The sequence below is a fragment of the Telmatherina bonti genome, assembly GCF_933228915.1.
Source record: "Telmatherina bonti genome assembly, chromosome: 13".
Classification (NCBI taxonomy): Eukaryota; Metazoa; Chordata; class Actinopteri; order Atheriniformes; family Telmatherinidae; genus Telmatherina; species Telmatherina bonti.
Genome location: NC_136611.1, coordinates 10,010,351 through 10,037,347, shown reverse-complemented (window position 1 = coordinate 10,037,347; position 26,997 = coordinate 10,010,351). Strand labels below are relative to the sequence as shown.

Sequence of the window (26,997 nt, the reverse complement as noted above, 5' to 3'; positions counted from 1 at the left end):
GATTTTCCACTGATGTTTATAGAGTCTACAACCATTGTTGAGACTTACTTGACATCTTGTCAGATTCATTGTTCATTTTTACTTGAGGCTAAAATGTGTGAATAGGTGTCAGTCTCCTTGAAATATAACTGAAATGCTACTGTAAGCAGAGGAGAGGTAAAGTCTGTTATTCTACCTTTATACTTTCTTAAACCACTTTAAAGTGTGTCTTTAATTATGAAGTTGCAGGAAAACAGTCCTGACCCGATGAGTTGGTTCGCTTGTATTGTAGCCTCCATCTGTGGAGTGGTTGTTTGGCTGCAGAGCTCAGCGGAGCCCTCACCACACTGAACTACACACACTAGACTGCTTGTTTTTTAGAGTATGGACCGAATTGCTTCATCAAAAATTTACTAAAAGATAAGACAAGATAAGCTACAAACAAGAAAACTCCTTCATCTATTGGCTAATGCAAGGGAACTCATTTTTACACCGCATATGAGGAAAACGTGGAGCTGCAAGAAATCCCAGTGGCCGCAAGATGACCTTATTCCCATCAGAACTTTTACAGCATTCATTAGTGTGACTGGGAAACAGTTCTCCCAGATAGAGAAGCCTATCATCCTACATGTGCATTGTGTAGGTTGTGTTTAGCCACAGAGCCCCACGTTGAACCCACAACGCCCTTTGCTTTGTAGTCCACTTCCTGTATTTCGTTCATTTGTAGCACACTGAAACCTACGTTTGTAGGTGGACCACGATTAGCTTCTCTGATCCACATCAGGTAATGTGTGAAGTCACTCTTCCCAAAACCTACCGGACTTTCAGAAGGGCTGGCGTGAAGTCGCCTTTGGAGAACAGTGAAAGCACCACACTGAAAATGAGCTGAAAGGCGCAACAGAATGTTTTCATACATTCTGGCTTCATTTAATCTTTAGCCTACGAAAGAAAGGACAGAAAAAAGAAATAAAAATCCCAAACTCAACTTTGGGCAGCCTTGAGTTGAATCATTAGGATGATAAACTTCTGTCTGATGGTGTGGCTGGGTTTGAAAAACACCAGTATTTGGTGTTTGTTAAAAATCCCCTCCGAGTTTCTCAGATGTTCCAGCCGCACAAGGCATGTCACCGCCTTCCTTTTTCTTTTTCTTGTCATTCTTCCTCACTGTGCTGGCGGTGTTCATGTTTTTTGTTGCAGTTTTAACAAAGATCCAGTCTGCGTAGCCACAATCATTAACAGCTGCCTTCAGGCATTCCTTTTCTTACAATTTACCTCTTTTAATGATGATTTTCTTTCTTTTATTGTGACTGGTTGTGACTTATCTCAAGTTAGAACCATTGATCAGACAAAGTTCTCTGTGTTTATGGCTATCATCAAAGGTATAACCATATGAAAAGGTTTAGCTGCAACAGAAATGTTGGCAGCGCGGCATGAACACACACATAGAGCTGTGATGCAGCATCTTACCAACCTGAACATAACTAACAAGCCACGTGCTAAAACAGAGCTGTGGTAAGGAAGTAAGACTGGAACACAATGTAAAACACTAAGTTAATGAGGCTATGAAAAGGGTTTTCTTTAGATTTATGCTTTTACATGGGGTTCAAACAGATGTTTTTGTTATTTCAGTCAGATGTGATGGGAAAGTGTGGAGAAATAAACCCAAAATTAGCTAAAGGTGTAATGGGCCTCTGCTATGAGCCTTCAAACTATCAGGAAACATCAGCGAATGCATGTCAGGAGATGTTTTATTAGATACGGACAGAAAAATGTAACTGGAAAAGCTCAGATATATGATTTCAGGACCTATGAAGGACGTTTAAGACACCTTTGGGACTGACTGTATATGAATTTTGGTGTGTGTGGATATGTCAAACAGTAATATTTGGATATTTTGGACCCAAACTTTATCTTACAGGATGCTTTTTGTCCCAGACATGATAAGCTCCATCAGACTCACTTAGTTCTTAAATGATAGTTTAATGTGTGCTGTCTTTAATGTGTTTGCTTGATATTTCTGAGTTGTCTCTCAGGGTGCAGTTCTTGGTTGAGTCCCTCGTTTTATTCACACACTTTCTTGCTCATTAGTTGCTGACCGTATTTGCCAGGAGTTTAAACAAACAAACCATTTCTTGTAATTACTGCAAGGTTGCGTGACAAGTCGGCTTTCTTCATGGAACGCTAGTATACTTTAAAGACTTGGACAGACTGACAATTTCTTTCAGTAAAATTGCATCACAGCTGAAATCTTCACACTTTGGCCTACTTTCTCATGACATGAGATGCTCTGGGAGCAAAAACACCTTGAACAACATGTCAGGTCGCATTCTTATGTTTCATCTTCGAAATATCTCCAATTCTCAGCTCGCCGCGTCAAACTGATAAATAAGTCATGCTTTTATGTCATGCGGGCCTCAACTTCTGTAAGTCTTTGTTTACACGCCGGAGCCGTCAACTTGGAAACTTCAACCATAACTCAGGAGTTCTGTAGACAGAATTTAATGCGGGCCGTTTTTAAGCTTACATCGACTCTGTCTGGGTTTTTTTTAAGGCTGTAAATAATGGATGAAATGCAAGGTTTTATTTGTAACCTGCAGAATGTAACCCCTCACACCACAGCTGATAAACCCATTCATAAGGATAGTTGAGGCCTTCTTATTTGTTCCTTTGAGGAAATTCAAGAAAACGAGCGGCCAAGGTTTTGCTGCTCATCGCATGTGGTGAAGTATTGTAAGTGGCGTGCAGAAACCTATTCTATTCTATTCTATTTAAAGACACCTGTTTAATCTCACAAGTTGATTATCTTCTTCATTCATATGTAAATTTTGTTTTCTTGATGACATTTACAGACCAACTATAAATTTGTTGCATAATCTTCTCTTGTATGGTGATTAAAGTCAACATGACAGAATCCTGGCTAAGCTGCCTTCTCATTATTCTTTGGATGCGACAGTTTAACTCAGAAGAGTCACCCCTTTTCATTAGATTTGTACGACTTTTCCCAGGGCGAAAAGGGGGATGCTGGTCCTGAGGGTGCCAAAGGAGACAGAGGTGAAATTGGGCTGAAAGGAAAGGAAGGAGCACCTGGTCCTGCTGGACTTATGGGGGTGAGGGTGAGTATCTGAGCGGCCGCCTCCAAATTTCCTTCACCTCCAACAAAGACGGCTCTTTTTGTCCACTTAAAACCCCTCTTTGATTTTCTTTTACCAGGGTCAGGAGGGTAAACCTGGCAAAATTGGAGAGAGAGGCAAGCCGGGAGAAAAGGTTTGTCAGTTCATCTGCTTGGAGCTAAGCACACCTTTCATTTTCCAGCGTCCGTCAAATTTACTTCCTTCTACAGGGAGTTGAATATTTCTCTGCTGGAGTTGTAAACAAACCAGGAGGTCAGTAACCTCCACAAGAGCAGCATCTAAGATGCTTGTTAAATGGAGGTTTAGCATTAAATGCTTGATTTTTTTAGATTCCACCCACTTCTGGTCAGGCATGTTTGTACACACCTGCTCACTGGTAGCCTTTCTCCAGGGCAGCAAAGGTCCGCAGGGCCATGTGGGGGAAACTGGGCCTATTGGTGAGCGTGGAGAGCTGGGATTTGTTGGACAGAAAGGAGCAAGAGGAACCATTGGGACAGTGGTATGTTCTCAACATGGGGAGATTTAATCCTGTTAAATCAGTCGGTGTGTGGGGGTCATTATGTTATCTTCAATACAGGGTGCTCCAGGGAGGATGGGCCAACAAGGCGATCAAGGCATAGCAGGCTACGTGGTAAGCATTTGGTAGCTTCATAATCAATATTTTGAGACATTTTTAATGCTTTTTGAACATCTAGTCATGTACAGATCAGTAAATGGTACAGTGCATAAGAATTACTGATAAACATGGGCGTGGTAAGGGCTTTAAATCCCAAGCACAGTAGTGAATGGATGGTGGCCATCAGTGGCCAGAATTCTTCCAGCCATAAACATTTTTCATCTGTGACTGGATCCAGTGGTAACTACATCGAAACGGTGGATGCTGTGGTCTTCCATGCCTCTGTTAAGGAGTAACTTATCCCAAACGGTGCTCCAGCACCTGTAAACAAAGCCTGTACTGCAGTTTTAAAGCTCAGAGGGTTATTACTTCTAACACACAAAGCTGTTTGTCCATTCAGACACATGGTAATATGAAAAAGGTGGGAAAAGTATGGCAGCTTCAGTGTATATGGACCAACAGCAGTGATCTCCAGTTCTGGCCCTTGATGGCCGGTGTCCTGCAGGTGTTTAATGTGTTCCTGCAGCAACACACCTGATTTGAATAATTGGCTTATTAACAGATTTCTGCAGGGCAAACGATTGGAGATCGGTTTTATTTGAATCAGGTGTGTTGCAGCAGGGAAACATTCAATACCTGCAGGACACCGGCCATCAAGGACCGGATTTGGAGATCCTTGACCTCCAGAAAGTAGATAAAGAACTTTGTCTAAACTGTTGTTGCACGTTGACAGATGTATTTTGGTCAACAGCTCGATTCCCACTCCCTGTACATTGGAACAGAGACAGGGACAGTGGTCCAATTAAAGGGCCAGGTTGAAGTAGAACTGGAGCTCCACTCGGCTGTTACCATATGTGAAACTTTTCCTTTGCAATGAAACATTCATTCCTTAAAATAACATTTTTTTTAGACACATCAGTTAACTTCAATACAGACCACAAAAGGTCTTCATGGTCCTGACAGAATCTCACGTTAAAAGATTTACACACATCTCTTTGTAAGCAAGACTTTTGAAACCACAATGGGTTTTAGACAATGACAGTCTTAAGTGAGGTGCTTCAGTCATATCTTTTATGTTCCTGCATTTTGGCCCATCAGACTGCAGCAGCAGCATAAATACAATAAGAGGAATGACAAATATATTGTAATAATTAACTGTAGGATTGCAGTACTGTTGTCCTTGAAGGAAGTTTATTGTCTGAAAAAAGAAATTATGATTGCATCTAGCAGCTTTCATGTTTTTAGACTTGAGAAGTTGTCTTCGTAACAAAGGAAGGTGAAGAGATGATCAGTGGTGCCGCTGCGTTCTCAGTTTACTGACGTATCTAAATCCATTCCTGCTGGAAGGCTGCAGTTCTGCAATGACATTCTGTCATGGTCATTTCCTTGTTACAGGGCCACACGGGACCACCGGGCCCTCTCGGACCTCCTGGACCAAAAGGTGAAAAGGTACAACGCTTTCCATTCTTTTTTTTTGTCTCTTATAACAGCTGTCTGCAATTTGATTATGTCTAATGAGCTCTTGGGGCCTGTCATGCACCACATTTCCCGGTCAGTTTATTCTTTCTTTTTTTTAAGCGGTGGGACTTGAGTTCTGTCCCTAATTAGTGTTATCTTTGTCTGCTGCAGTGTCCTTGCAATATTCCCAAAGTTATCCCTAATTTGATCAATGATATGAACTCAGACACACCCAATTAACTTAGCACCACCGAATTTATATAATTAGTCCAGCACCTGGACTCCTGCTCATAATTTTGTAGATATTAGCCACGTAATTTGTGTTTATTTGACAGGAACCCTGTGTCATGTAACATGCTGCACCAGAGTTTAGTCATGCACTAATTTGCTTCTTTTTTTTTTTTTACTCCCCTGGCAGAAGCCATCTGGATGTGGATATTTGTTGTTCTTTCATTGCCAGTGTTCTCAGTGTAATTGGCTGTATTTGTGCACTAATTAAATCAATATCATACTATCACACAGGTCATTGCAAAATCTATTATTGACAGCTTATTATTGGGAAATTGAGGCACTGAAACTGTTACATGATACAAATACAAATCAGTTATGCATAAATGGCTCATGTTTAGGAGGATTATCTGTCATCCATGCAGCTGTCGCTTTTCTTTGGCCGCTGTGCATATCTAATTATCCTTTTTTTCTTTTAAATGCAATGTTGGACTCTGTCTTTATTCATTTCATTTGACATGTGCTGAACGTTATTTTTAAATTATGCATGCAGTCGTGACTATTGTTTAATGATTCTCATAAAAAACCCTGGAGCAAATTCTGGCTCTATTTATATGAAATGGGATTGTTGTGGGTAATAACTTGCATAATGACTTACATTTATATAAAGAGAGGAGGCCAAGTGTTTACAACAAACATGCCAAATGTGCGCTGGATGTAGGGCATGTACAGTACTTTTGACTGGCCGTTTCTGCATACTTAGGGAGAACAAGGAGATGACAGCAAGAAGCAAGGTCTTCCAGGTCCTCAAGGTGACAGAGTGAGTTTCTTACATGTGCCACATTGTGTGTGTGAGATTTTTTTTATTGGTGCTCTTGATTTCTGAACTGTTTGTCTCCATGTTGACTCAGGGTCCTCCTGGAGACAGAGGAGAGCGAGGAGAGCCAGGTGACCCTGGACACATCGTAAGTTCAGCTGATGTTCTTGTTTTTATATTGGGAATAGTTAAAAAAAAATAGTTTGGATGTTGAAATGTATAAAAACAAAATGCATTTTCAGGGTCAAATAGGCATAGATGGACTCAGAGGTGAAGCTGGTGACCCAGGGCTTCCTGTAAGTATCCACTTTCTCTCTCCTACATTTAAAACTTCATCTTTTTATGAAATTTTTCACACCAAAATCCATGTTTTTCACATCTTCAGGGACATCCTGGACCAAAGGGACTACTGGGGTTGAAAGGATCCAAAGGTGATCAAGTAAGGCCTTTGAGAACTGAAGTTTTATAGGCAATGATAATGGCCCTTAGAAAGAAATTTGGGACATGAAGTCTTTCTGTTTCAGGGTCTGAAAGGAAAATCAGGGGCAACTGGTGCATCTGGGACCAAAGGACCACCAGTGAGTTGGATACGCTTCTTCTCTATTGCTTAAAACTGAAGGAAGCTTTAAGTTAAAGATTTCTCTTTGTCTCTTTGTCCCAAGGGTCCAGAGGGCCCTCATGGCCCACGTGGAGTAACGGGCAGGGAGGGACTTGAGGGTCCAGCTGGAATGGATGGTCTACATGGTAGAGATGGAAGTAAAGGAGTCAAGGTGAACAGCCTGAGAGCGGTGCTTGTTGCTGTCAGGGAAAAGTCAAACCCCTGTGTTTGCTGTTCAGCAACTATTATCTGTGTTTAGGGAGAGCAAGGAGAAGATGGAAAAGTGGGATTACCTGGAAAACCTGGGCGTCAGGGGGAGAAAGGTGTGACCGGGCTTCCAGGGAGTCAAGGAAGCTTTGGTCCGAAGGTGAGAAGGATGGGTTAACATATCACACAGCACGGCCATTTTTACATCTCACAATACAAACAGGTTTGTTTGTAACAGAATTTACATACATTTATAAATCATACCTCCAGAAAAATGCAGCAAAAACTTTAGTCTTTCATATTATCGCATAAAAGTACAAAGGAAAGCGTTTTAAGTGTGTAGATACTCTTTGTATTTAGAAATTCACATATATCTAAGAGTTTATGCCGTACAGCGCATTCAAAAACGTTTTAGACCAGTGTTGCTCAATTCCAATCTTCAGGCCCCCCCTGCCCTGCATGTTTTAGACATGATCCTCCTCCAAAGCACCTGAGTCAGATTTTTATTTAACTTTGCAGCCTGTTAACAAAACCTTTATTTCATTCAGGTGTGTTAAGGAAGGGTTGCCAATAAAACATGCAGGGCAGGGGGGGCTGAGGACTGATATTTAGAAAAGACTGAGGCAGTTTATCATTTCCTTCATTTTTATTATGTTCATTATCTGAGAAGTGAAAATACTAATTGATGCATTTTTAGGAGGAATCAGTGTCCAGATATCATTCCAGTCTGCTGTAACTGATTCTCCTCATGATGCTCCATACATTCCCAGTAAGAGACTAATCTGATCTGCAGGCAGGCCACTTAAACACACACTTGGTTTATGAAGTCACATGATTGCCAGTGATTTAAAAACAAAGTTTAGTCTGGTTTTTCTCTCCCGAAACAATAACTCCCCACTTGGATAGGAAACGGCCAAATGGTGACATATGTCTCTTTAAAACTGCGACACACACCTCTGCATCAGTGGCACCTTTATACATGTCATGGACACTGATCCACCCCTAATATCATCTTGAATGTTGGTTTTCGCTCCTTTTGGAGCCTGAACAGTCTTTCTCATCTCGGCATGTAGAGCATAACATCTGTTCACCCTCCCACCCACCCCCATACGAAGCAGCTGGAACATCCATCTGACCACAAAACATGTGTCCAATGTTTGTGTCCATCTGTGATGAGCTTGTGACCTGAAAACTCAGCTGCATTGCTGTGCAGTGCTGATATATGCTTTTCTCCTTCTGAGCCTCTGTGGCCATGTCTATCATGGAGGGATGACAATTTCTTTTACTTCATACTTGAAGGCTTGCAGATTGATGCAAATACAGCATGGGTTACTCTTCAGTTCCTTAATTCAGAATTTAATCCTTTTTTTTTATTTTTTTTTTTTTAGTTCAGCTCAAACAACAACTTTATTAGTGAAAACGAATCTTTTATATCCATTCCTGACACCCTGACTTCCTCTGTTCAGTCTGCTGATTGTAAAATCTCCTGTGACACAGTCAGTTGTGTCTAAACCTTTCTGCCTTTGTTGATGTTATTATTATTTTTTAATTATGCTGCACTGAAGTCTTGATTTATTTACATATTTTAATAAATTTGGCAAGTGAAGACTGAACATCAGTTTTATGTCCTCCAGTCTTACAGATTACAGTTTTTGTTGCATCTTAGAAAACTTCCTGACTTTCTGGGATTTGGACATGAAAATAGATTTAAGGGAGGACAAAGTACCATCCGAGCGCAGGAATGCTTCCTCCTTTTTCAGGGGTCACCAAAATGAAGTTAGCAGTGACGACTGGTGGGAAGCCTGTGATGGGTCATCGGCTAGCAGATAGCTTCCATAACCGGCTTCAATTGGCTTCTCAAGGTCTCAGTGCAGATGTTTGAGGTGGATGTGTGGAGGATATTGATGTGTGTGTGTGTCTTTCTCTCCAGGGTGAGAGAGGTCTACCAGGTCAGAGTGGTCCGGCAGGGAAGAGAGGCATCGTTGGCGGGATGGGACCACCAGGAAAACAAGGAGACCTGGGAACTAAAGGACAGCCTGTAGGCAGAGATGGTTTTTTTTTTTTTTAAAAGAGCACATTCTTAGGATGTGCAGCAATCACAGTACTTTCTCCTGTCCCATTTTATCAGGGGGGTGGTGGCGAACAAGGATTTCCAGGGGTGTTTGGCCTATTTGGACCAAAGGTGAGTGCTTCAACATGTCAACTCCATTTACAACCAGTTTTACTTTTTCAGTTTTCAACCCTTATATTCGACTTTTATGTGACTGCAGCAAAAAATTCCCTTGAAAATGAATGTATGGGTTTAAAGTACCTTTTTTTTTTAGTAATTGCCTGAAATTATCAGATACATAAGTATATACTGTCTTAGCAAACATTATGTGTGTAATCTGCAAGGTATTACTGTAATATGCCCCAAGATGACATCTACTCTGCTGTTTGTCGGTTTTACTCGCAGTGCTGTTGCGCTGTAGATCATAACCAGCTGCAGAAACACAGCAGGCTTTATTAGTCTAAGTCCTAAACTTAAATCCCTCAGAGTGCTGTTGGAGAGTTTCCTGCTGCAGGAGTTTAAAGTGCATGTTAGTGTTCGGTAGTTGGTCTGACTCAGAAGCAGTTTGGAGGGATAAATAAAGTTATTTTACTGAAGATTAAAGTGCAGAGATAAAAATTATATTGATAAATCAATTTAATTATCTTGTAGGGGCAATGTTCTTATTTGCTAAGTGTGTGTGTGTGTGTGTGTGTGTGTGTTGGTGGTGGTGGGGGGTGCTGGCCTGGAGTTACTTAAGAACAATAGTCTTATCACTCAGGTACTGATTGAAAGGGGCTAAATAGTTTTCTGCAGTGAAGGTTTATTTTGCTCAGAAACAGAATGAGAAACAGATGTCAGAAAAAAAAAATCACTTTTATGATCTAAATACGAAAGAAGAATCTACTGATCTTAAATTTACTCCCTAATAAAAACAGTTAGCAAGTTAGTCAGTAGCCAAACAGGGACTTAATTCACCTACAAATCTTAAAGGATGCTGTTGATTTGTGCTCATAAGAGACATTTTAAAAAGTTGCACAACCTTGTTGCTGATCCACTTTAATCTGAATGTCATGAGTAAATGAGTTTATATTTACAACACTGTAAATGTTTTTGCAATGTTTACAACAATGAGTCATTGTACAGTCAAAATACCATTCTGTGTGGTTTTACCAGCTGGATAAATGTTTAATATCTGTAAAAAATCACAAGTGGAGACTTTGTTAACAGGATTTTAATGTATTGTTTAGTTACACGACAGTCTTCCATGGAAGTATGTGATTACTAATGTGTGACTTAGAGCTTATAAGTTAAAGAAAACACACTGAGCCAAAATTCATTAAATGTGTTTGAGAATCTGAACACAGATAAAGGAAGAAACCAGTTAGAGTTCAGGGCAGATCTGAAGGGTTTTTGTTTCCTTTTCTTATCACCTACTCACACATTTCAACGTTTAATGTAAAAACATTGTGGTTTAATGGGGACTGGACTGTGTTTCAGCTTCCAGTGAGCTTTAGCTCCTTCTGTGTTTCTCTCATGTCAAGTCTGACGTGATAAGGCTGCACAAATCAGCTGAGACGCTTCTTTCCTGTTGCTTACTGGTTGTTGCTGTTATGCAAGACCACTAACCATCATGTTTATGGTAGACTGTTCCTCTTGGACTCTGACTCCATCAGTGCATAGACACTCTCTCCTTGTTGAAGCAGGAAAACAACTAAAACCTGCAGAACAGTGGCCTTTAGTTTAGTTTATTAAGGATCCCCATTAGCTGTAGCATGCTACAGCTATTCTTTCTGGGGTCCGGCATAATTATAATATCAAAACAAAAATTTGTAAAAAGTTACACAGCACATAAATATTTCAGTTCAATCCTGGAATACAAGGTATTCACATCTTCCAAATCATCTCTTTACATCCATTTTTACACGAGTAAATGCATGCATGTAATGTCCATTCATATTACATCCTATCATGTAAACTATTCATCCATCCATCCATCCATTTTCTAAACCGCTTAATCCAATTCAGGGTCGCGGGGAAGCTGGAGCCTATCCCAGCTGGCATTGGGCGACAGGCAGGGTACACCCTGGACAGCTCGCCAGTCCATCGCAGGGCCACACAGAGAGACGAACAACCACTCATGCTCACACTCATTCCTAGGGGCAATTTAGAGTAACCAATTAGCCTAACATGCAAGTCTTTGGATGGTGGGAGGAAGCCGGAGTACCTGGAGAGAACCCACGCATACACGGGGAGAACATGCAAACTCCACACAGAAAGGCCACTGGCCAAACCAGCCAAGGATCGAACCAGTGACCTTCTAGCTGTGAGGCCACGTAAACTATTCATTTACAAAAAATACGCTTACTTATAATTGGATATCAACCTATATATTTATTTATCTATATTAAAAAATCTTCAAGTACACCTAATTTGTTTATTCTACATTAATTTCTATTTATTATACTTATCACCAAACCCTTATAATTATGATTTATATGTTATGCTATGTTATATGTTATGATTTATAATTATGATTTATATAGATACCTGTACTTTTGAAAAATAGTCTTTTAATAATATTTTAAAGTTTTTAAGGTCAGTGGTTAATTTAATGTTCTTCGTTAGAGAATTCCATATTTTCATGCCTCTATACATAACTGTTCTTTTTATGGCATCTGATTTTTCTTTAGGCAAGCTAAAAATTTCCTCCTTTTGCATGTCTTGTGGTATATTTGTGATTTCCAGCACTAAAAGTAAGGTTATTAAATAGAATAACAGGTAGTTTTAATACAGATATATTTCTAATTCTAATCCAGCCTTCCAGAGCTGGAGTTGAAGAACCCTGTTCTAGATCATGTCCAGACGCCTACATGCATTGAATTCCTACCATGTAATTAACTGGTTAGCTATTAAACAGGTGTGCCTAACAAAATGGCTGAGTGTAAATGTTAATAGGTGGATGAGAAACGCATCATGTAAAACTTAGCTAAGGTGTAAAGGCACTGTATAACTAGAAAGCCTGATAACATTTAGATCAGGGGTGGGGAACCCTGGTCCTCGAGGGCCTGAATCCTTCAGGTTTTCCATGTATCCCTGATCCAACACACCTGATTCAAATCAAGTGGATCCAACAGCTTATCAAGACGTGCACAGAGATTCCTTTATTTGTGTTGCCATGTTGGAACAGGGAGACATGGAAAACGTTCAGGACGAAGGCCAAGGTTTCCCGCCCCTGATTTAGAAAGCTGTATCCAGAGGCGTTTTGGACTACATCCACTGATAACACCCCCTTTGGGAATTGGTAACAAAGTTATGTGCATTTCTGTGGTGAAGCTGTGCTAGCAGAGTCCTTGAAGAAACCCTCTCTGTACAGTCTGAAGTTATGCCATTCTGCATTTTGAGTTTGAGTAGGATGAGGAGGGATGATGAGGGATGTCCATACTGGTAAAGTGACATAAAAAGGCACAAGTCATTTTTGAGGGTGATGCTGGCTACACACTTGTTGGGGAGAGAAGCAAATTCCTGATAGGAGAGGTTACAGCTGCAGTCAGTTGAAATAAGCGCTTGCCTTTGTTTCCCACCAAATGATTCCATCACAACACATGTATGTAACATTGAACATGATTAACATGAAAAGGTCTGTTCAGCATTTAAAAAACTAAAAACAACCCATAAAGCCCCTCTTTCCACAACAGGCTGACATGGATTTCTGCTTATTTCACACTGGTTAAACCTTGTATTTGTTAACGTATTCCTAGGGACCTCCAGGGGACATCGGCTCTACAGGAATACAGGGACCAAAAGGACCGCGAGGTTTGATGGTAAAATGAAGATTAATGGCAGTTTGGCAACTCGGTGCAATATTTCAGCCAACGCTGGTGAACTGAATTCTCACAAACTGCACACTTGGTGTGAAAAATAAGTGCGACCTCATCAGACGCTCCATCACATGTGTCCTTAGCCGCTAACATGCCTCTGCTTGCCAGGGTGCGGAGGGAGCTGCGGGCCCCGTCGGCATCATCGGGCCCAGCGGTCATCCAGTATGTACCTCATCTCTCATCTGATCTGCCACTTTATGTGACTCCTCTCTGTTTTTTGGCAGTGATGGAGTGATCGTCTGTCTTCTCTTTCTCCATCAGGGACCCCAGGGTGACAAAGGAAGTCGCGGGGAGACGGTGCGTGGCGGCGTTTTGATGAATCCTTGTCTGTCTGTACTGTGAGCACAGAATAGGATACTTAGTATGGAGACGGCGCACCACTCAGCCTCCTTTGCCCCACAGCACTTTTCATTTCCTATTGTGTTCCGCTGTTTGTTGTTACGCTCGCACTGACACTTATCTGCTGTGGAAATCCTGTCAGTGTGATAAATGTTGGCTGCTTGCTCATCTCAAGCTTTTTAAGAGGTTTGTTGAGCGCTGGTACACAGGCATAATTCACAGCCCTGCTCTTAAAATGCCAACATTTCTGTACAGGATTGCTGTGTGCAAGCAGGATTCCCGGTGTGGAAACAAAAATCTCTATGTGAAGGCTTACAAAATTCACTAACAGAATGGTTTATATTAAGATGTGAACTAGAAACAAAATCCTTTATGCTTTAGATAATAAATAATATATCTGCTCTGCTCTTATTCTCATTTTTTAATTGATTGCATTTTCTTTTGTTTTTCTCCTTTAGGGGTTGCAAGGAGCGAGAGTGAGTAATTACTCTTGTCTGTATCGTTATTCTTTGGAAAACATGAGAAGAAATGAATTAATTATATAGTCTTCTATAAAACACTGATGCAGTGCTGGAATTTTTCAGGGATCTCCTGGTCCTGGAGGACCACCAGGACCACCAGTGAGTTCTTCTTTTTGTACTTTTTTTCCAGATGAAAAAGACTTTCCTCAGGCATCCTGTAATATTTAGACAGCATTATTTAAGACACGGTTAAATAAGGAATATGGAGTGAAAGTAAAGATGGACAGCTTTCGGTTTGAGGGAATTCTCATTGCAAAGCTCAGTTTTAAATAGTTTGGAAAGAATCCTTTGCAAAAAATGACCGTCTAAAATAAGAAAATGCATGGACATCCCCCTGACTAAGCTTTGCAATACTTTTAAAGGCTTTCCCTGGTGTTTTTATTTTTTTGTGGCTCGACATCATCAAGTCAAAAGCACTTCAGCCACATTCAGCTCAGATGAGGGACTTAGTGATGCTATTTTACAATCAGGAGCTGCTCTTCTTTCCATTCTGTTTCTTCGTGTCACTCTGGTTCAGGTTTATCTTAGTTCTTTCTCTGTGCTAGAGCCGCTCAATTTTTATTAATTTATTCATTTTCAGCACAGTCTAAATTGACCTTTCTGTTGTTGACAAACCCATTTGCTCATATCAAGTCCTCACCTCCTGGTAGACTTGGATAATTACATGTAAAGCTCATTACAAGTGTTTTCCCCTTGATTGGATGTTGATTTGGCCACTCTGTGATGGATTTTTCATTTTGAAGCTTGAGGATGGTCTTTTTCACTTGCATTACAAAGCTCCTTTGAGTCCATGTTGTAGGTTAACAGCAGCAACTTCCAAACGCAATTACCTCACTCGCAATCAGCTCCTTATTGTCACTTGTTTTACTGATGGAAAATAAATACTCACAGATGGCCAAACAACTTTTTATTTTTTATATTAGCATTTTGATTCCTAATCTACTTTCAGTTTGTGGTGTGAATATCCATAAAGCAGCACTACTGAACTTAGGCAGACTTGCTTGGTGAGGTATTCAGCATCAGTTTTGCTTCCTACCTGTTCTCTGAGCTATCGCCAACCAGTAAAAGTCAGACTGATGTTGCAGTTAGTCTTATGCCTTTGCCATCCCTTTTTTAAATTTTCTTTGCTTCCACCAATAATGACCTTAGTTATGTGCTGCTTCTAATTTCTTTGCTGAGTCAGCCATGCAATGGAAAGCGTCCCAACGCTGGGCCATCAAAACAAATCAGAAACATAGCTTTAAGGTCAGAAACTGACATATAGTTACTATGAATTAAAACCAAGTGTGTTTTTAAAGCCTATGTTCATGTTTATATAACTGTAACAGGTAAAGCAGGAGAAGTCCGTTGAACGAGGTTGAGTCTCCTCACAGGTGTTTCAACATAAAGATGCAGTTATTCCTGCAACAGCGTTCTACATGTCTCCAGATCAAGTTTTCACATTCGAAAAAGTTTCCTTTAATCATTGCTCGGCAAGAGTTTTGTTGACCACAGTTGCTACACTAAGCTGATCTGCACACAGTTAGGGTTTAATATTGCAGTCTTGCTCCTTCTACGGCTATGAGGACAAGATGCTTCTCCAAGTCTGGCAGAAAATCATTTGAGAAATAAAAATCCACTCCAGCTGAACCCTAATCGCGTTGTCATTTAAGGGGATAATCTTTCTTGTTAGACCAACCTTTTTCCTCACTCTAATCTAATACAATAGATGATCGTTAACAGCTCTTCTCTGCATTTGACATGATTAATTTCTTGTGCGTCTATGCCTCATTTCCTCTGCATTGCTGATTGTTTCTTTGCTTATCTGCATATTGAGTGAGAATTGAGTGTCTCCACCATCAGAGTAGTTTAGGTTTTACAGAAAAGTTCACGAATACGAAGACATTGTATGATTGCTAACAGATATACAACCCAAAAAAGTGATTTGTTTTTTTTTTCTCGAATTGTTTTTAAGGGCCTTCCCAGTCCTGCATTTTTTCTTGTAAGTATGTGATTCATTATAGCATAATGTGGGCTTTCTGGATAACAGAGAACAAATGAAAGTATCTTCTGCTGGCAGAGAAATGAAGCTCTCAGTACCGCGTTTGAGACCCTCGATTTCCATGCTGCACTAAAGCTACAGGTTAGTTTTCAGCCGCAGTGTCTTAATATATTTTGATATATGCTCAATTAAACTTGTGCAATTATTATAACAGCATGGTAATGAAGTTACAAAGATATTGACCAAACATCTTATGTTCAAACAAGAATTATCAAAGCCTGGACCTGCCCATGTTAGACCAGGGAACAGAGATTTTGAAGACCCTGCAGCATCTCAGCTTACTGATCCAGAGTCTGAGAAACCCGCTGGGAACACGTGACAATCCAGCCCGGATCTGCCGAGATCTCTTCAACTGTGAGCAGCAGATGTACGATGGTGAGAAGGTGTTTTCACAGCTCTTTTCGCCTCCGCTTGATGTTTTATCTGGTTTCATTCCATCGTATCCCATCTCCTCGGCAGGCACTTACTGGATCGATCCAAACCTCGGCTGCAGGGTCGACAGCATTGAGGTGACATGCAACTTCACTGGTGGAGGACAGACTTGCCTGAAACCTGTCACAGTCTCTAAGGTTTGGCTCTCTGTGTATATGCTTGTAAAACAGCAAGATGATTTTCTAGAAATTTTAAATACAGATCACTTAGAGCATAAATACTGGATGGGAAATGTTCCTACGTCGTCTAAAGGATTTCTCAAGTTGCAGAGGTGAACTTGGTTTAAAGGTACAGTGTGTGAGAAATACTGACATCTAGTGGTAAAGATGGGCATAGAAATAACCTAAAATGCCAAGCATGGTCCAATAACCTCTGGCTGCAGCCTGGAGAATGGGGCGGGGCTGGATATTGGGCGGAGTTGGATGTCAAATGGGCGTAGTTAGATGGGCAATGGGTGTTAGGGGTTAGGGTTAGCAATGGCCACCAATCAAACTGTTGAGGGGGCAGGACTAAACATCCAGTCCCATCCAATGTCCAGTCCCGCCTCATTCTCCAGTCTGCAGCCACTCAGCATGGTTGTGAATGGACGGTGGCCATCAGTGACCAAAATTCCTCCAGACATCAACGTGTGTTTATGTGAGTAGATTCGGTGGGTTTAATTCAGGGGTGAGCAACTCCTGCCCTCAAGGGCTAAAGTCCTGCAACTGTTATAAGTTTCCCTGCTGCATTACATCTTAATCAGACTAAATAAGCAGACTTGTGCAGAAGTTGACAGCAATCTGCATGAAATTACCCGTTGATTTGAGTCAGGTGTGTTGCAGTTGGGAAACTCCTAACACTTGCAGGACTATGGCCCTCAAGGACCAGGAGTTGACCACCCCTTCTTGATTTGCAGCAACAACAGCGATGGTACTACTTCACGTGTGTACAAGTGTACCATTTTCTTTGAGTATTTCAAGACATTATTCTGGAACCATTCAGACAAAGCCGGTGCTGTTTTTAAAACTCAGCAGGTTTTCACCTCACACACAGAGTTATTTGTCCATTCAGAGACACCGTAGTGAAACTGGCACAAATAAGGCAATTGAAAGAAAAATGGCTCATTTAAGAAGAAAAAAAAGAAACAGCAAAAGTTATTGTAGTAAAGTGAGTTGATGCCAATAGAAACACCAGAAATACTACTTTTTTAATAATATAATTTTAATCATTGATTTTGTTTTATGTGGATACTTTAAGACAGGCCGTGTGACAGCATTATGTGTAGTTGGATTAATAAAACCATATCTGCCCATTTTCTGACTTTATTTGGATGGATCACTCTGGTTAGGAATCTGAAGATGTTCCATTTGGTTTTCAGACTTGGGCCCCCATCAAAACTATGCTTATTTGGCAAATAAATCTCTGAACTCTTAATATAACCTTCATCTTTTAGGATAATAATTTATCCTTAAGATATTTCAGCAAAACAAATCACACACAAAGACACATTTGGATTGACGGATTTCCTTCCTAATCTGCAAATTTAATAACAGACAGTTCATGAAATCTGTTATCCAGATGCAACTTGATTGATTTCAGAGCAGCTGGAGAATATAGAGAATATTTATGAAGAAACTCATAAAAATACACTTAAACCATGACAGAAAAATTCATCTTAAAATTCTAATAAATGTATTTTATTTAAAACCGTCTGTATCATAAATTGTGGACTTTAAAATGAAGCCTTCTTTTAGATCTGACTAGAATGCAGATGGGTTTCGTCTCATTACCATTACTGCCACTTCTTTCATATTCAAATTCTACACAGCTTAATTAATCATATTAATATGCATAAATCTGCTTGCTCTTCAGTTGGAGGTGGGAGTGGGTCGCATCCAGATGAACTTCATCCACCTTTTGAGCACAGAGGCCGTGCAGCACATCATCATTCACTGCCTCAACACACCTGTGTGGGCAGAAGGGCCATCTCAGCAACCTTCGCCCACCGCGGTTAGCTTCAAGGCCTGGTCAGGGGAGAAGATCCACGCTGGAGACCTCTTGGAGCCGCTCATTCCCAGGGATGACTGCTGGGTATGCTCTTTTACTATCGTAATATGCAGGTCAGTGCAGTTGTCAGTGCTTTGCTCCAAAGTGTAGACGTCTTGAAAAAGAACAGTTTGGGGAAATGCACTTCTGCTCTCTTGCTGAGAACTTGAGAGGCTGATATCACTCAAGTCAGTTAAAGTTTGGAGCTGGAGCCAATTATTTCATTTCATTAATGCAAAGGCTGTCAACGGGGGACAGGGTCAGACTGAGGCAGGTTCTACACGTACACGGGAATTATCTTTTTAAATCATTTTTCTTCTTTACACACACTACCACTCAAGTTTTAGAACACCCCAATTTTTTTTTTTTTTTTTTTTTACTAAATTTGAAGCAGTTCAAAGTCTTATTGAGCTGTGTAATATAAACATAAAAGAACCGAAGTTAACAAAGAAATTATGACATCAATTTATAAGCCAGATATTTTCCAAAGTTTTGACTCATTGAGGTAGCCACCTTTAAGTAGAACACGTGGCATGCAAACAAAAATGGTCCGGTGAGTTCCCCGTAAGGCAAGCTGTCGACTCGCAGAAACCCTGACCTTCAGCTTGGTTTCGGCCACAACCCATTTTTTGGGTTTAATTTTGATGGCAAAATTCATAACTTTTCCTTGATGGACCTACACCTTTAAGAGTTATAATGCTCTTCTGTGGTTAACTTTATTATTCTTATCTCTTTCATAGCAACACACTACTTTCTGCAGTACTGATAAATAATGTTTCCAGGATCTGTTGGGAAGTAGACGAGTGGGGACAACTATAGGAAGCGATGGCTCTAACTTTAAAGTGTTTATCAGCCTCCAATGCTCCAAAAGACCCTCAATATGTTAGTCCTTCCTTCTTCCCTGAAGGTTGAATTCTTTCTATAACGCTGAAGTGCACATTATTTTTCAGTTTTGGGTAATCTTACCTTTAAGGTTTTTGTTTTTTTTTAAACCTGTGGCAGCTTATCACTGGGCTTTGTAACAATGCAAACCATTATTGGACTTGAACTAACTGATCTTTAAAGGTGGAGTATGTAAGATTTTCAATATTTTCTAAATAAATTAACTAAAAAAATAACTACAATCATAATTAGATAGTTTTTTTTAAACATGTAGGTTCCAGTCTGTCCATATTTGATGCGTTATTAAACTACAAGTTTAATTAATGACAAAAAGCACTTTTTTTTTTTTTTTACTGGTAGGCAAACATTTAAGAAGGATCTTTGCCATTAATTAAACTTGTAATTTAATAACGCATCAAATATGGACAGACTGGAACCTACATGTTTAGAAAAAACTATCTAATTGTGATTGTAGTTATTTTTTTTAGTTAATTTAATTTGAAAATCTTAAATACCCCACCTTTAATTACAACCCCCTCCCCCCCCCCCCAAAAACAGAAAAGTTTGATGGGGGGGGGGTGAATACAATTTTTGACTGTGAGTGTATGTTGTGCTTTTGCCAACCTTCAAACAGATTTACATAGAAATACTCTGTTTGCAGTGCCTGGTCATTATATGAACAATTTGTGGCTTTTTTCCAACATACTATTTAGTTTTTTGGGGTGACTCTTCCAATGCCGCTGGCAGTAGGACAAGAATGCACTATAATTGTTTTGCAATTAAAGATGAAACCCAAATAAGAAATAAAAGGAAGGTAGCAGGAAGATACTCAACAAGATTCGATAGTGAAGATTGAAACTATTTACATACAAACGCTGTCAAATGGCCCCTTGAGTTTAACACGTTTCTTAGCAAATTCTAGTTTATTTTAGTTTTAAACAACCCCTAGTTATTATTTGTACTTAATATAATGTATTCATAACAGATTCAGGTTAACCAGTGTTCCTGTTTTTTTTCTTTTTGGGATTTACACATAGTAAATATGTTCATCCACTTCTCATCCTAAATGTTCCCACTCATCTTCAGCTCATAGATCTCAAACATTTTTTCTCCCAACATAGCAGCGACAGTGGGAGTTCAGTGTTTACAGCGTTTAAGAAAAGAAACAATCATTCTTTAGCCCATTTCTCAGGATAATCCACAGGCTTCACTGTCAACAGTTTCTCTGGAAGAGATTAGTTCCAGTGAAAACTGTTCCCAGTCAGATCTGTGGATCATCCAGAATGATTGGTGCTCCTCTGTAAGCAGAGGTAAGCTGCTTTTTTTCCTTTAGTTTGTCTCCTCTGTACATGTGAAAGCAGAAACATCAAGGATTATGTGAAAACTTTCACCCCAAACCAAACTACCTACACATGTAGACTCCACACGAAGAGCCAGAAATGACTGGTGTTATTTTGTTTGACTCTCAGATCAAAGATGGACGCTGGCATCAGACTCATTTCATCTTCCAGAGCCAGGATCCAACCTTACTCCCCATTGTGGATGTGTACAACTTGCTGACCGTAGAGCCCAGCGCAAGATTCCACCTGGAGGTCGGACCGGTGTGCTTCCTGTAGGCCGTAACGCTGGGAGCCCAGAATAATCCTTAACGCAAAAAACGCTGCAGGAGGTCTTGAATAGTGGTGCTTTTGGGGTTTCGCAGCACAACGAACCCCCTCTGTTTTATTTTTGGAAATACGCCTGGACTGCAGAAACATTGGACTCATTGGAGACTTGTCAGCCCATGGTAAACCATAACAAGCTCCCCTTTTAAAGACTTGCCTGTGTGGTACGGGACCAGGCTGGACGTCTCGCTCCTGTCAGACCATGTTGTACGTTTTCTTCACGGAACAATCCTCAGTTTTGCAAAAAAAAAAAGTCACCCTTTGAGATCTGTACAAAAATATGAAACAGGTACATCTGCAACTTCAGTAACATCAAATTTGAAAGTATTATTTATGGATGCATTTGTGCTGTATATTGTGATATAAAGTGCAACTTCTGAGGATTTACAGTCAAAACTCATATTGCTCATTCAGGTACGTGCAAACATAACGACTCCAGGTATTTTCTATTTTTTGAGCCTCTACTGGCTGATCGGTGATGAGCATTTTATGCAGATTTCTTCGCACAAACAACTGCTGTGTGGTGGTACCGTCGGCGTAAAAGGTGGAGCCGAGATTTCCACAGGGTGTCGAGATGCTACCTCGTTCTGCGCCTCTCGTCTCACTGCAAACTGCAGCCGTTCCCTGATCTGAGGTGGGATGACAGAGGTGACACCTGGTGCTGCGACAGCTGACACTCAAGACGATAAACTCTTTGCAAGCTCTCATCAAAGCTGTGTCTGCTTTAAAAAGGGAAGAATGTAAAGTACACACACACACACACGTGGCAAATTTCTTAAATTATCTTGTCAAGCTATTATTTTAACTTCTAATATAGTTAAGTTTGTCTTGAAGTGTAAATGTATAATTATGCAGCATTTTATTATCAGTGGGTTCTATTTAAGTATTATTTAAATTTAGACAAGTTTTTCCATTGCATCAAAAATCTGTCTTTGGTCATTTAAAGACGATTAAACACAAAAAATGTGGTTGGTCGCACCAATCTGGAAAACTCAGAGGACAATGCCATTGGTACATAAGCTCAGTGTTTGGTCTGTACAGACATTATGTGCTGAACGTTCAACAGGTAATTCAATAAATGTCTGAAACCTTCCTTCGTAAGCAGCTTTCAACTTCATTAAAAGAAAAACGTTACAAAAATAAAAGACAAATGCGTTTATATTCCCATTAAAGAGAAAATTTAATGGTTTTTGTGGAGTAGTAGTTCTTTCGCTGCCCTTGCAGCAATATTTAATGGAAAAACTCAGGCAGACGTGAGGTTATCTCGGGCACATGGCATGGCGACCCCCATCGATAGGCAGGTTGACCCCAGTGATGAAGCTTGCAGCGTCGGACGCCAGGAAGGCGATGCCGTGCGCCACCTCCTCCACCTCGCCTGGGCGACCGAGTGCGTGGGTCTGCTTACACTTTGCAAGAAACTGGGGAATAAATGACACCAGGATGAAAACGGCATCTGCACAGACACTTTTCTGTTTTTAGATTCACGTGCTTCAGTCGAGAAGAAATAAAAACGGTCACATTACTCGACTGCACATAATCAAATGATGAAAGATCTCACCTGAGCATACTGCTCATCATCCAGCCCTGCTCTCTTGTGGACTTCTGTGACGATTACACCAGGACTGAAAAAAAAAACAAACAGAAAAACATATTAAAGCTCATGAGAAATGCTGTCCCCTTGCAGAGTTCACCGGTTTCCACAATGAAAACACGTTTTCAGACACGGAAATGACAAAAACCATAACAATACAGAGGAACATGAATATTGGAGTCAACAGTGAAACCTTTATCTCACATACCAGACAGAGTTCACTCTGACTTGCTTTGATGCCAGCTCTGAAACAAAAACCAGTTTCATGATGACTTGTCCTCACTGTGACTTTATTTTTACAAGGGTTTACCATAGACTGTATATAAAAAGATGGACGTAGCCTCCGTGACGTCACCCATAGATGTCTGTAGAGCTGAACTGAAGCTCGGTGGGCGGATCCTACCATCGCCATCTTGGCAGAGGCATGCGTATCGTCTCGCCCGGAAAATACAAATATGGGCAAAGAGGTGGAGCTGTGAGTTGGGCTGTGAGAGTCATGGTGGATGATTGACATCGAGCGAACGCCGAGCTTTCTGTATCTAAAAGCTAACCCAGAGATAACAGGAGCTAACGGAGGTAAGTGGGATGAAGCTCAGTCACGTTAACTGGCTAAAAGCTGCAGTTGTTCTACGTTCTTCTGACTTGAAGTGGGAGATCGGGAACCTGTCAATCAAAAGGACACGCCCATAAATATGCCAAACTTCCAGATTAAATTACTTTTAAACGGGCGAGTTAGAAAAAAATTCCCTCCCTCCACATGAAGGTAAACCTGACCTATTAAACCTAAAATGTATTTTTGAACCAGGCTGTAAACATGTTTATTTCCGCTGTGAAGTTGGTCTTTTTAACATGGGAGTCAATGGGGATTTGCTCTGTTTTTCAGCCCCTAGTGGATGTAGGGGGAACTGCAGTTTTATGCACTTCCACATAGGCTTCACTTTTTACCGCCGAAGGCTCCATCCATCTTTCATATACGGTCTACGGGGTTTACATATAAAAATGGCTCAACCCACCAAGTGCGACGCAGCGTGTAAACTGGTCGATGGCAGACTTGGACATGCAGTAAGCCAAGACACTAGGAAACTAAGGGAAGGATGAAAAAGAAAAATCCTTCTCAATCAATTAAAAATATAAAGAGCAGTAAAGGCTGTAGAAGTATTGAGGGCTCATCCAGATGCTTTCTACCCACCGATCTCTGTCCGTTCACACTGGAAACATTGACAATGGAGCCTTTGGTCTTGATCAGGTGTGGTACACAGAGCTGTGTCAGGTGGTAAACAGATCTGTGACAGGAAATAAAAGTTTTGGGAGATACTAATTAACACTTCTGTAGCAGCATACATATCACTCAGACAAAAAATATCCAGCATCTATGCACAGTGTGAAGAACAGCGTCACACCTGCACCCACACATTCACACATTTTGATCAGGAGACGAGCACAACGTGATGAATGTTCCTGTGGATTTGATGCAGTCTGGACCAATGTGGGTGAATGAGCAAGTTAAAACATTTCAGATCACTTTTTCCCTCCTTATAAAGTGCAATTTTGTCACAATGATCACCTTCATTTACAGCACAAATTGTCTTAATGTAGGGATAAATGTGCCAGCCGTTGTGACCTAGAAGGATCTCTTGTCGATGTCAAAAGGAGTGTGTGTTCTTTATATCAACAGTGTGTGTGTACTACTTTGATTTTCAGTCACATCTGTCTTCATTGACACATGATGTAGGTATGAACAAACCTGAACACCTACAGGAGGCTGTTTAGAAACATAAAATACAAAATGCAATGATCTGAGAACTGCAACTAGATTTCCCTGAAGATGCTGCCGTTACGCTGAGAGTTAGAAGGTGGAGTGTTTCACTACAAGACTGAAAAAAGACTGAAAACAAATACTAATGGAGACAGCTCCGCATTAAACATACATATTCCTGCGTGGCGTTAATAGTAAGGCTGTAACAATAGGCTTTTGTTTTGATTCAATTCCAGTTTTTGGGTGCCGATTCAACTTAACTTGCAATTCTCACAATTCTTCAATATTGCTGATTTGTTGATTAAAACAAAAAAAATGAAAAAAACTTTGTTTTTGCTCATCATTTTTCTTGATTTCAATGAGGAAAAAAAACAACACAGTAGCCAGACCATCATTCTGCTGCTATAATTCCCAAGAAGACAAGGAAAGAGATCAATAAAAACAATAAAAATGACTAATTTTATAATGGATTATTTTATTTATTTGAAAAATAAAAAGATTTTTTCACAAAAAAAAAAAAAAAAAAAATCGATTTTAAAATTGTGAAGCAAAAGATTCAGATTTTCCATTTTTCAATTTGATTTTTCCTACCCCTAGTGAATAGTGACACAAGTTTATGATGACTTTTGATAACCATTGTTGGTGAAGTGGGTTAGTTCAAATTCTATGATGCAATGAAAAGATCGATCTGTGACAATCCCAGGCCTGAGATAAGATAAAAAAAACTGTCCTGTGGTTTGACCAATCAAAATTTTGGATATAAACGTAGATATAAACAGACATTAAGCCCTCATGACAGGAGCAAAACATCAAGCTTCAAAATCAGTTTGAGCCGACAAGTGCCCTACGACTTGTGCAAGTAGTTTATGCTTCAGCGTTAAGTTCAGATCCTGACAATCGTTGCAGATGTTGGAATTTCTGTGCACGTTTATTCAAGAGTGGCTAAAAAGAAAACAAAAAAAAACTTAATGTAACTCCAGTTGGATAAAAATGTAAAGCTGCTAATACATGTTGAAGATTTCATGCATTTGTGTGAGAGGAGATGAAATTCTGTCTTGTTAAATTATATGCAAACCTGATTCCATTACAAGCCAGAACATTTTTACAATGATGTTCCACAGATATCTGAGACATATCTGAGCAAAGCGCCGTGCCGTTTAAAAACGAACCCAACACACTTGTTAAATTCTGCATCTGTGCAATGTGTATTTACATGCCAGAGCAAGTATGCATCCGGATACTGGGAAGTTGTTGCAAACTGTGAACAGGAATGGAAATCACTTTGGCATAAAGACGAGAACGATGGTACTGTGTCCATGTGATATAGGGGTGAGTTAGTGTATGTGACTGGGTAAATGGCACAAATATGGCATTAGTGCTGGGTGATTTATTATGGTTTTGGAACAAAGTGCTTCCAACCAGGCTGCCTCTTTTTCTGGGGAAAGCCTAGCTTATTCCAGCAAACCAGCACATTCAAAAAGCCACTAATTAAACAACATAAATCATCTCTAATATAAATGTACTTTTAAAAGGAGACGAACTAACAGAATAGTGCCAGTTATCTGTTCTGAAAACAAATACATGCATAATCTTTTTCTCTTGCAAAGCTTCCATCCAATAATTTCTTTTACACACCCCACAGTGTGACGCTGTATTAGCCATCATCACCAGACACGTTCCAGCTACTGTCCACTCAGCACAATTAACATTCCCATCATCCATCATAATGGCAGGTCTTATAGATCCTACCTGACATTGATGTTCATGACCTTGTCATACTGAGCCAGATCTGTGGTCTCAATGCTCCCCATGGCCAGGATGCCGGCACTGTTGACCAGGACATCTAGCCGGCCAAAATGAGCAATAGTTTGTTCCACCGTCTTCCTCACAGTCTCCTCATCAGTCAGGTCTCCAGGAACAAGCAGGGGCTGCACACAAAAATCAACATTAGGGCTTTGAAGGGACTGATTTAAGAGGAGTTTAAAGTTAATTCTTTACTAGTTGCATACAAACACATTGTGATGATTACAGATATAAAATAAATATAAAAACAAACCGCATTCATGCACCCAGTTATGGTTATTATACGTCCCTATAAATGATCCACTTGGAGGGTTTATATCTGTCAAGCAGTCACACTAAACTCCATTTATCTCCAGCTGTCTTTCAAAAATATTCTCAGCTGTATAATATGATTAGTAATGATTTAACCCTATCCTGGTCACGTGGTGTGAAACTGATGACCCAGCTATACTGACCTCAGCAGCTCCACATTCGGTGCACTGTTTGGCTATTTTGCTGAGGTTTTCTTCATCCCGGCCATTCAGAGCCAACAGAGCTCCAAGTTTAGCAAACAGGACGCTTGTACCTGCCCCAATACCCGAGCTGGCCCCCGTTATCAGGGTCACTTTTCCCTTCAGCGAAGAAACCTACAAAACAAGCACACATACAACAAACATGCAAACTATGACTTTCACAGAGAAAATAGCTCTGTATGTCATTATAAGCCAAGTCGTGAACACAAATTTGTAAAAACGAAAACATTTCCTTGTTTATACACAAAAGAAAAGAAACGTCAGCCTACTTTAAATGGTTCCTCTGAGGACATTTTTACGAGGTTTGCTTGTTCCTAAAAATCCAGCATGACTTGCTCCGTCTACTGAAGATGACGTCATTTGACGCGACAACAGCCTCATTTGTAGTTTCTAGATTATTGTGGCAGGACTTTCTCAACTTTCCAACTACATGCTGTTTAAAGATTAATTTACATGTGGAGACGTTTATCAACATTGTGACATAAAA

The 26,997-nt window shown here is 40.2% G+C and overlaps 2 protein-coding genes across 2 annotated transcripts in view; one reads left to right on the top strand and one right to left on the bottom strand.

Moving 5' to 3' along the window:
* The window catches only part of col27a1b (collagen, type XXVII, alpha 1b), a gene marked incomplete at its 5' end in the record, with an annotated part of 79,459 nt that extends 57,639 nt beyond the window's left edge, over positions 1-21,820 (top strand). Inside the window, 25 exons of the mRNA XM_079252064.1 lie at positions 2,985-3,092; positions 3,190-3,243; positions 3,502-3,609; positions 3,688-3,741; positions 5,122-5,175; positions 6,176-6,232; positions 6,324-6,377; positions 6,472-6,525; positions 6,615-6,668; positions 6,754-6,807; positions 6,892-6,999; positions 7,087-7,194; positions 8,965-9,072; positions 9,163-9,216; positions 12,825-12,887; positions 13,053-13,106; positions 13,206-13,241; positions 13,742-13,759; positions 13,868-13,903; positions 15,759-15,785; positions 15,864-15,926; positions 16,052-16,220; positions 16,305-16,414; positions 18,129-18,347; positions 20,654-21,820. Of these exons, the coding sequence (XP_079108190.1) occupies positions 2,985-3,092; positions 3,190-3,243; positions 3,502-3,609; positions 3,688-3,741; positions 5,122-5,175; positions 6,176-6,232; positions 6,324-6,377; positions 6,472-6,525; positions 6,615-6,668; positions 6,754-6,807; positions 6,892-6,999; positions 7,087-7,194; positions 8,965-9,072; positions 9,163-9,216; positions 12,825-12,887; positions 13,053-13,106; positions 13,206-13,241; positions 13,742-13,759; positions 13,868-13,903; positions 15,759-15,785; positions 15,864-15,926; positions 16,052-16,220; positions 16,305-16,414; positions 18,129-18,347; positions 20,654-20,800 (1,971 nt within the window). The 3' untranslated portion in view covers positions 20,801-21,820. The remainder of the gene's footprint in view (positions 1-2,984; positions 3,093-3,189; positions 3,244-3,501; positions 3,610-3,687; positions 3,742-5,121; positions 5,176-6,175; positions 6,233-6,323; positions 6,378-6,471; positions 6,526-6,614; positions 6,669-6,753; positions 6,808-6,891; positions 7,000-7,086; positions 7,195-8,964; positions 9,073-9,162; positions 9,217-12,824; positions 12,888-13,052; positions 13,107-13,205; positions 13,242-13,741; positions 13,760-13,867; positions 13,904-15,758; positions 15,786-15,863; positions 15,927-16,051; positions 16,221-16,304; positions 16,415-18,128; positions 18,348-20,653) is intronic.
* Positions 21,821-22,003: 183 nt separating this feature from the next.
* LOC306764421 (3-oxoacyl-[acyl-carrier-protein] reductase FabG) lies at positions 22,004-26,865 on the bottom strand. Its single transcript, XM_079251591.1, has 8 exons — positions 26,780-26,865; positions 26,454-26,624; positions 25,945-26,123; positions 23,629-23,722; positions 23,453-23,522; positions 22,648-22,684; positions 22,407-22,470; positions 22,004-22,266 (listed from the first exon to the last, which is right to left on the bottom strand). The coding sequence occupies exons 1-8, from the start codon at positions 26,801-26,803 to the stop codon at positions 22,108-22,110; spliced, it is 798 nt and encodes a 265-aa protein (XP_079107717.1). The 5' UTR covers positions 26,804-26,865; the 3' UTR covers positions 22,004-22,107.
* Between the last annotated feature and the right edge of the window lie 132 nt (positions 26,866-26,997).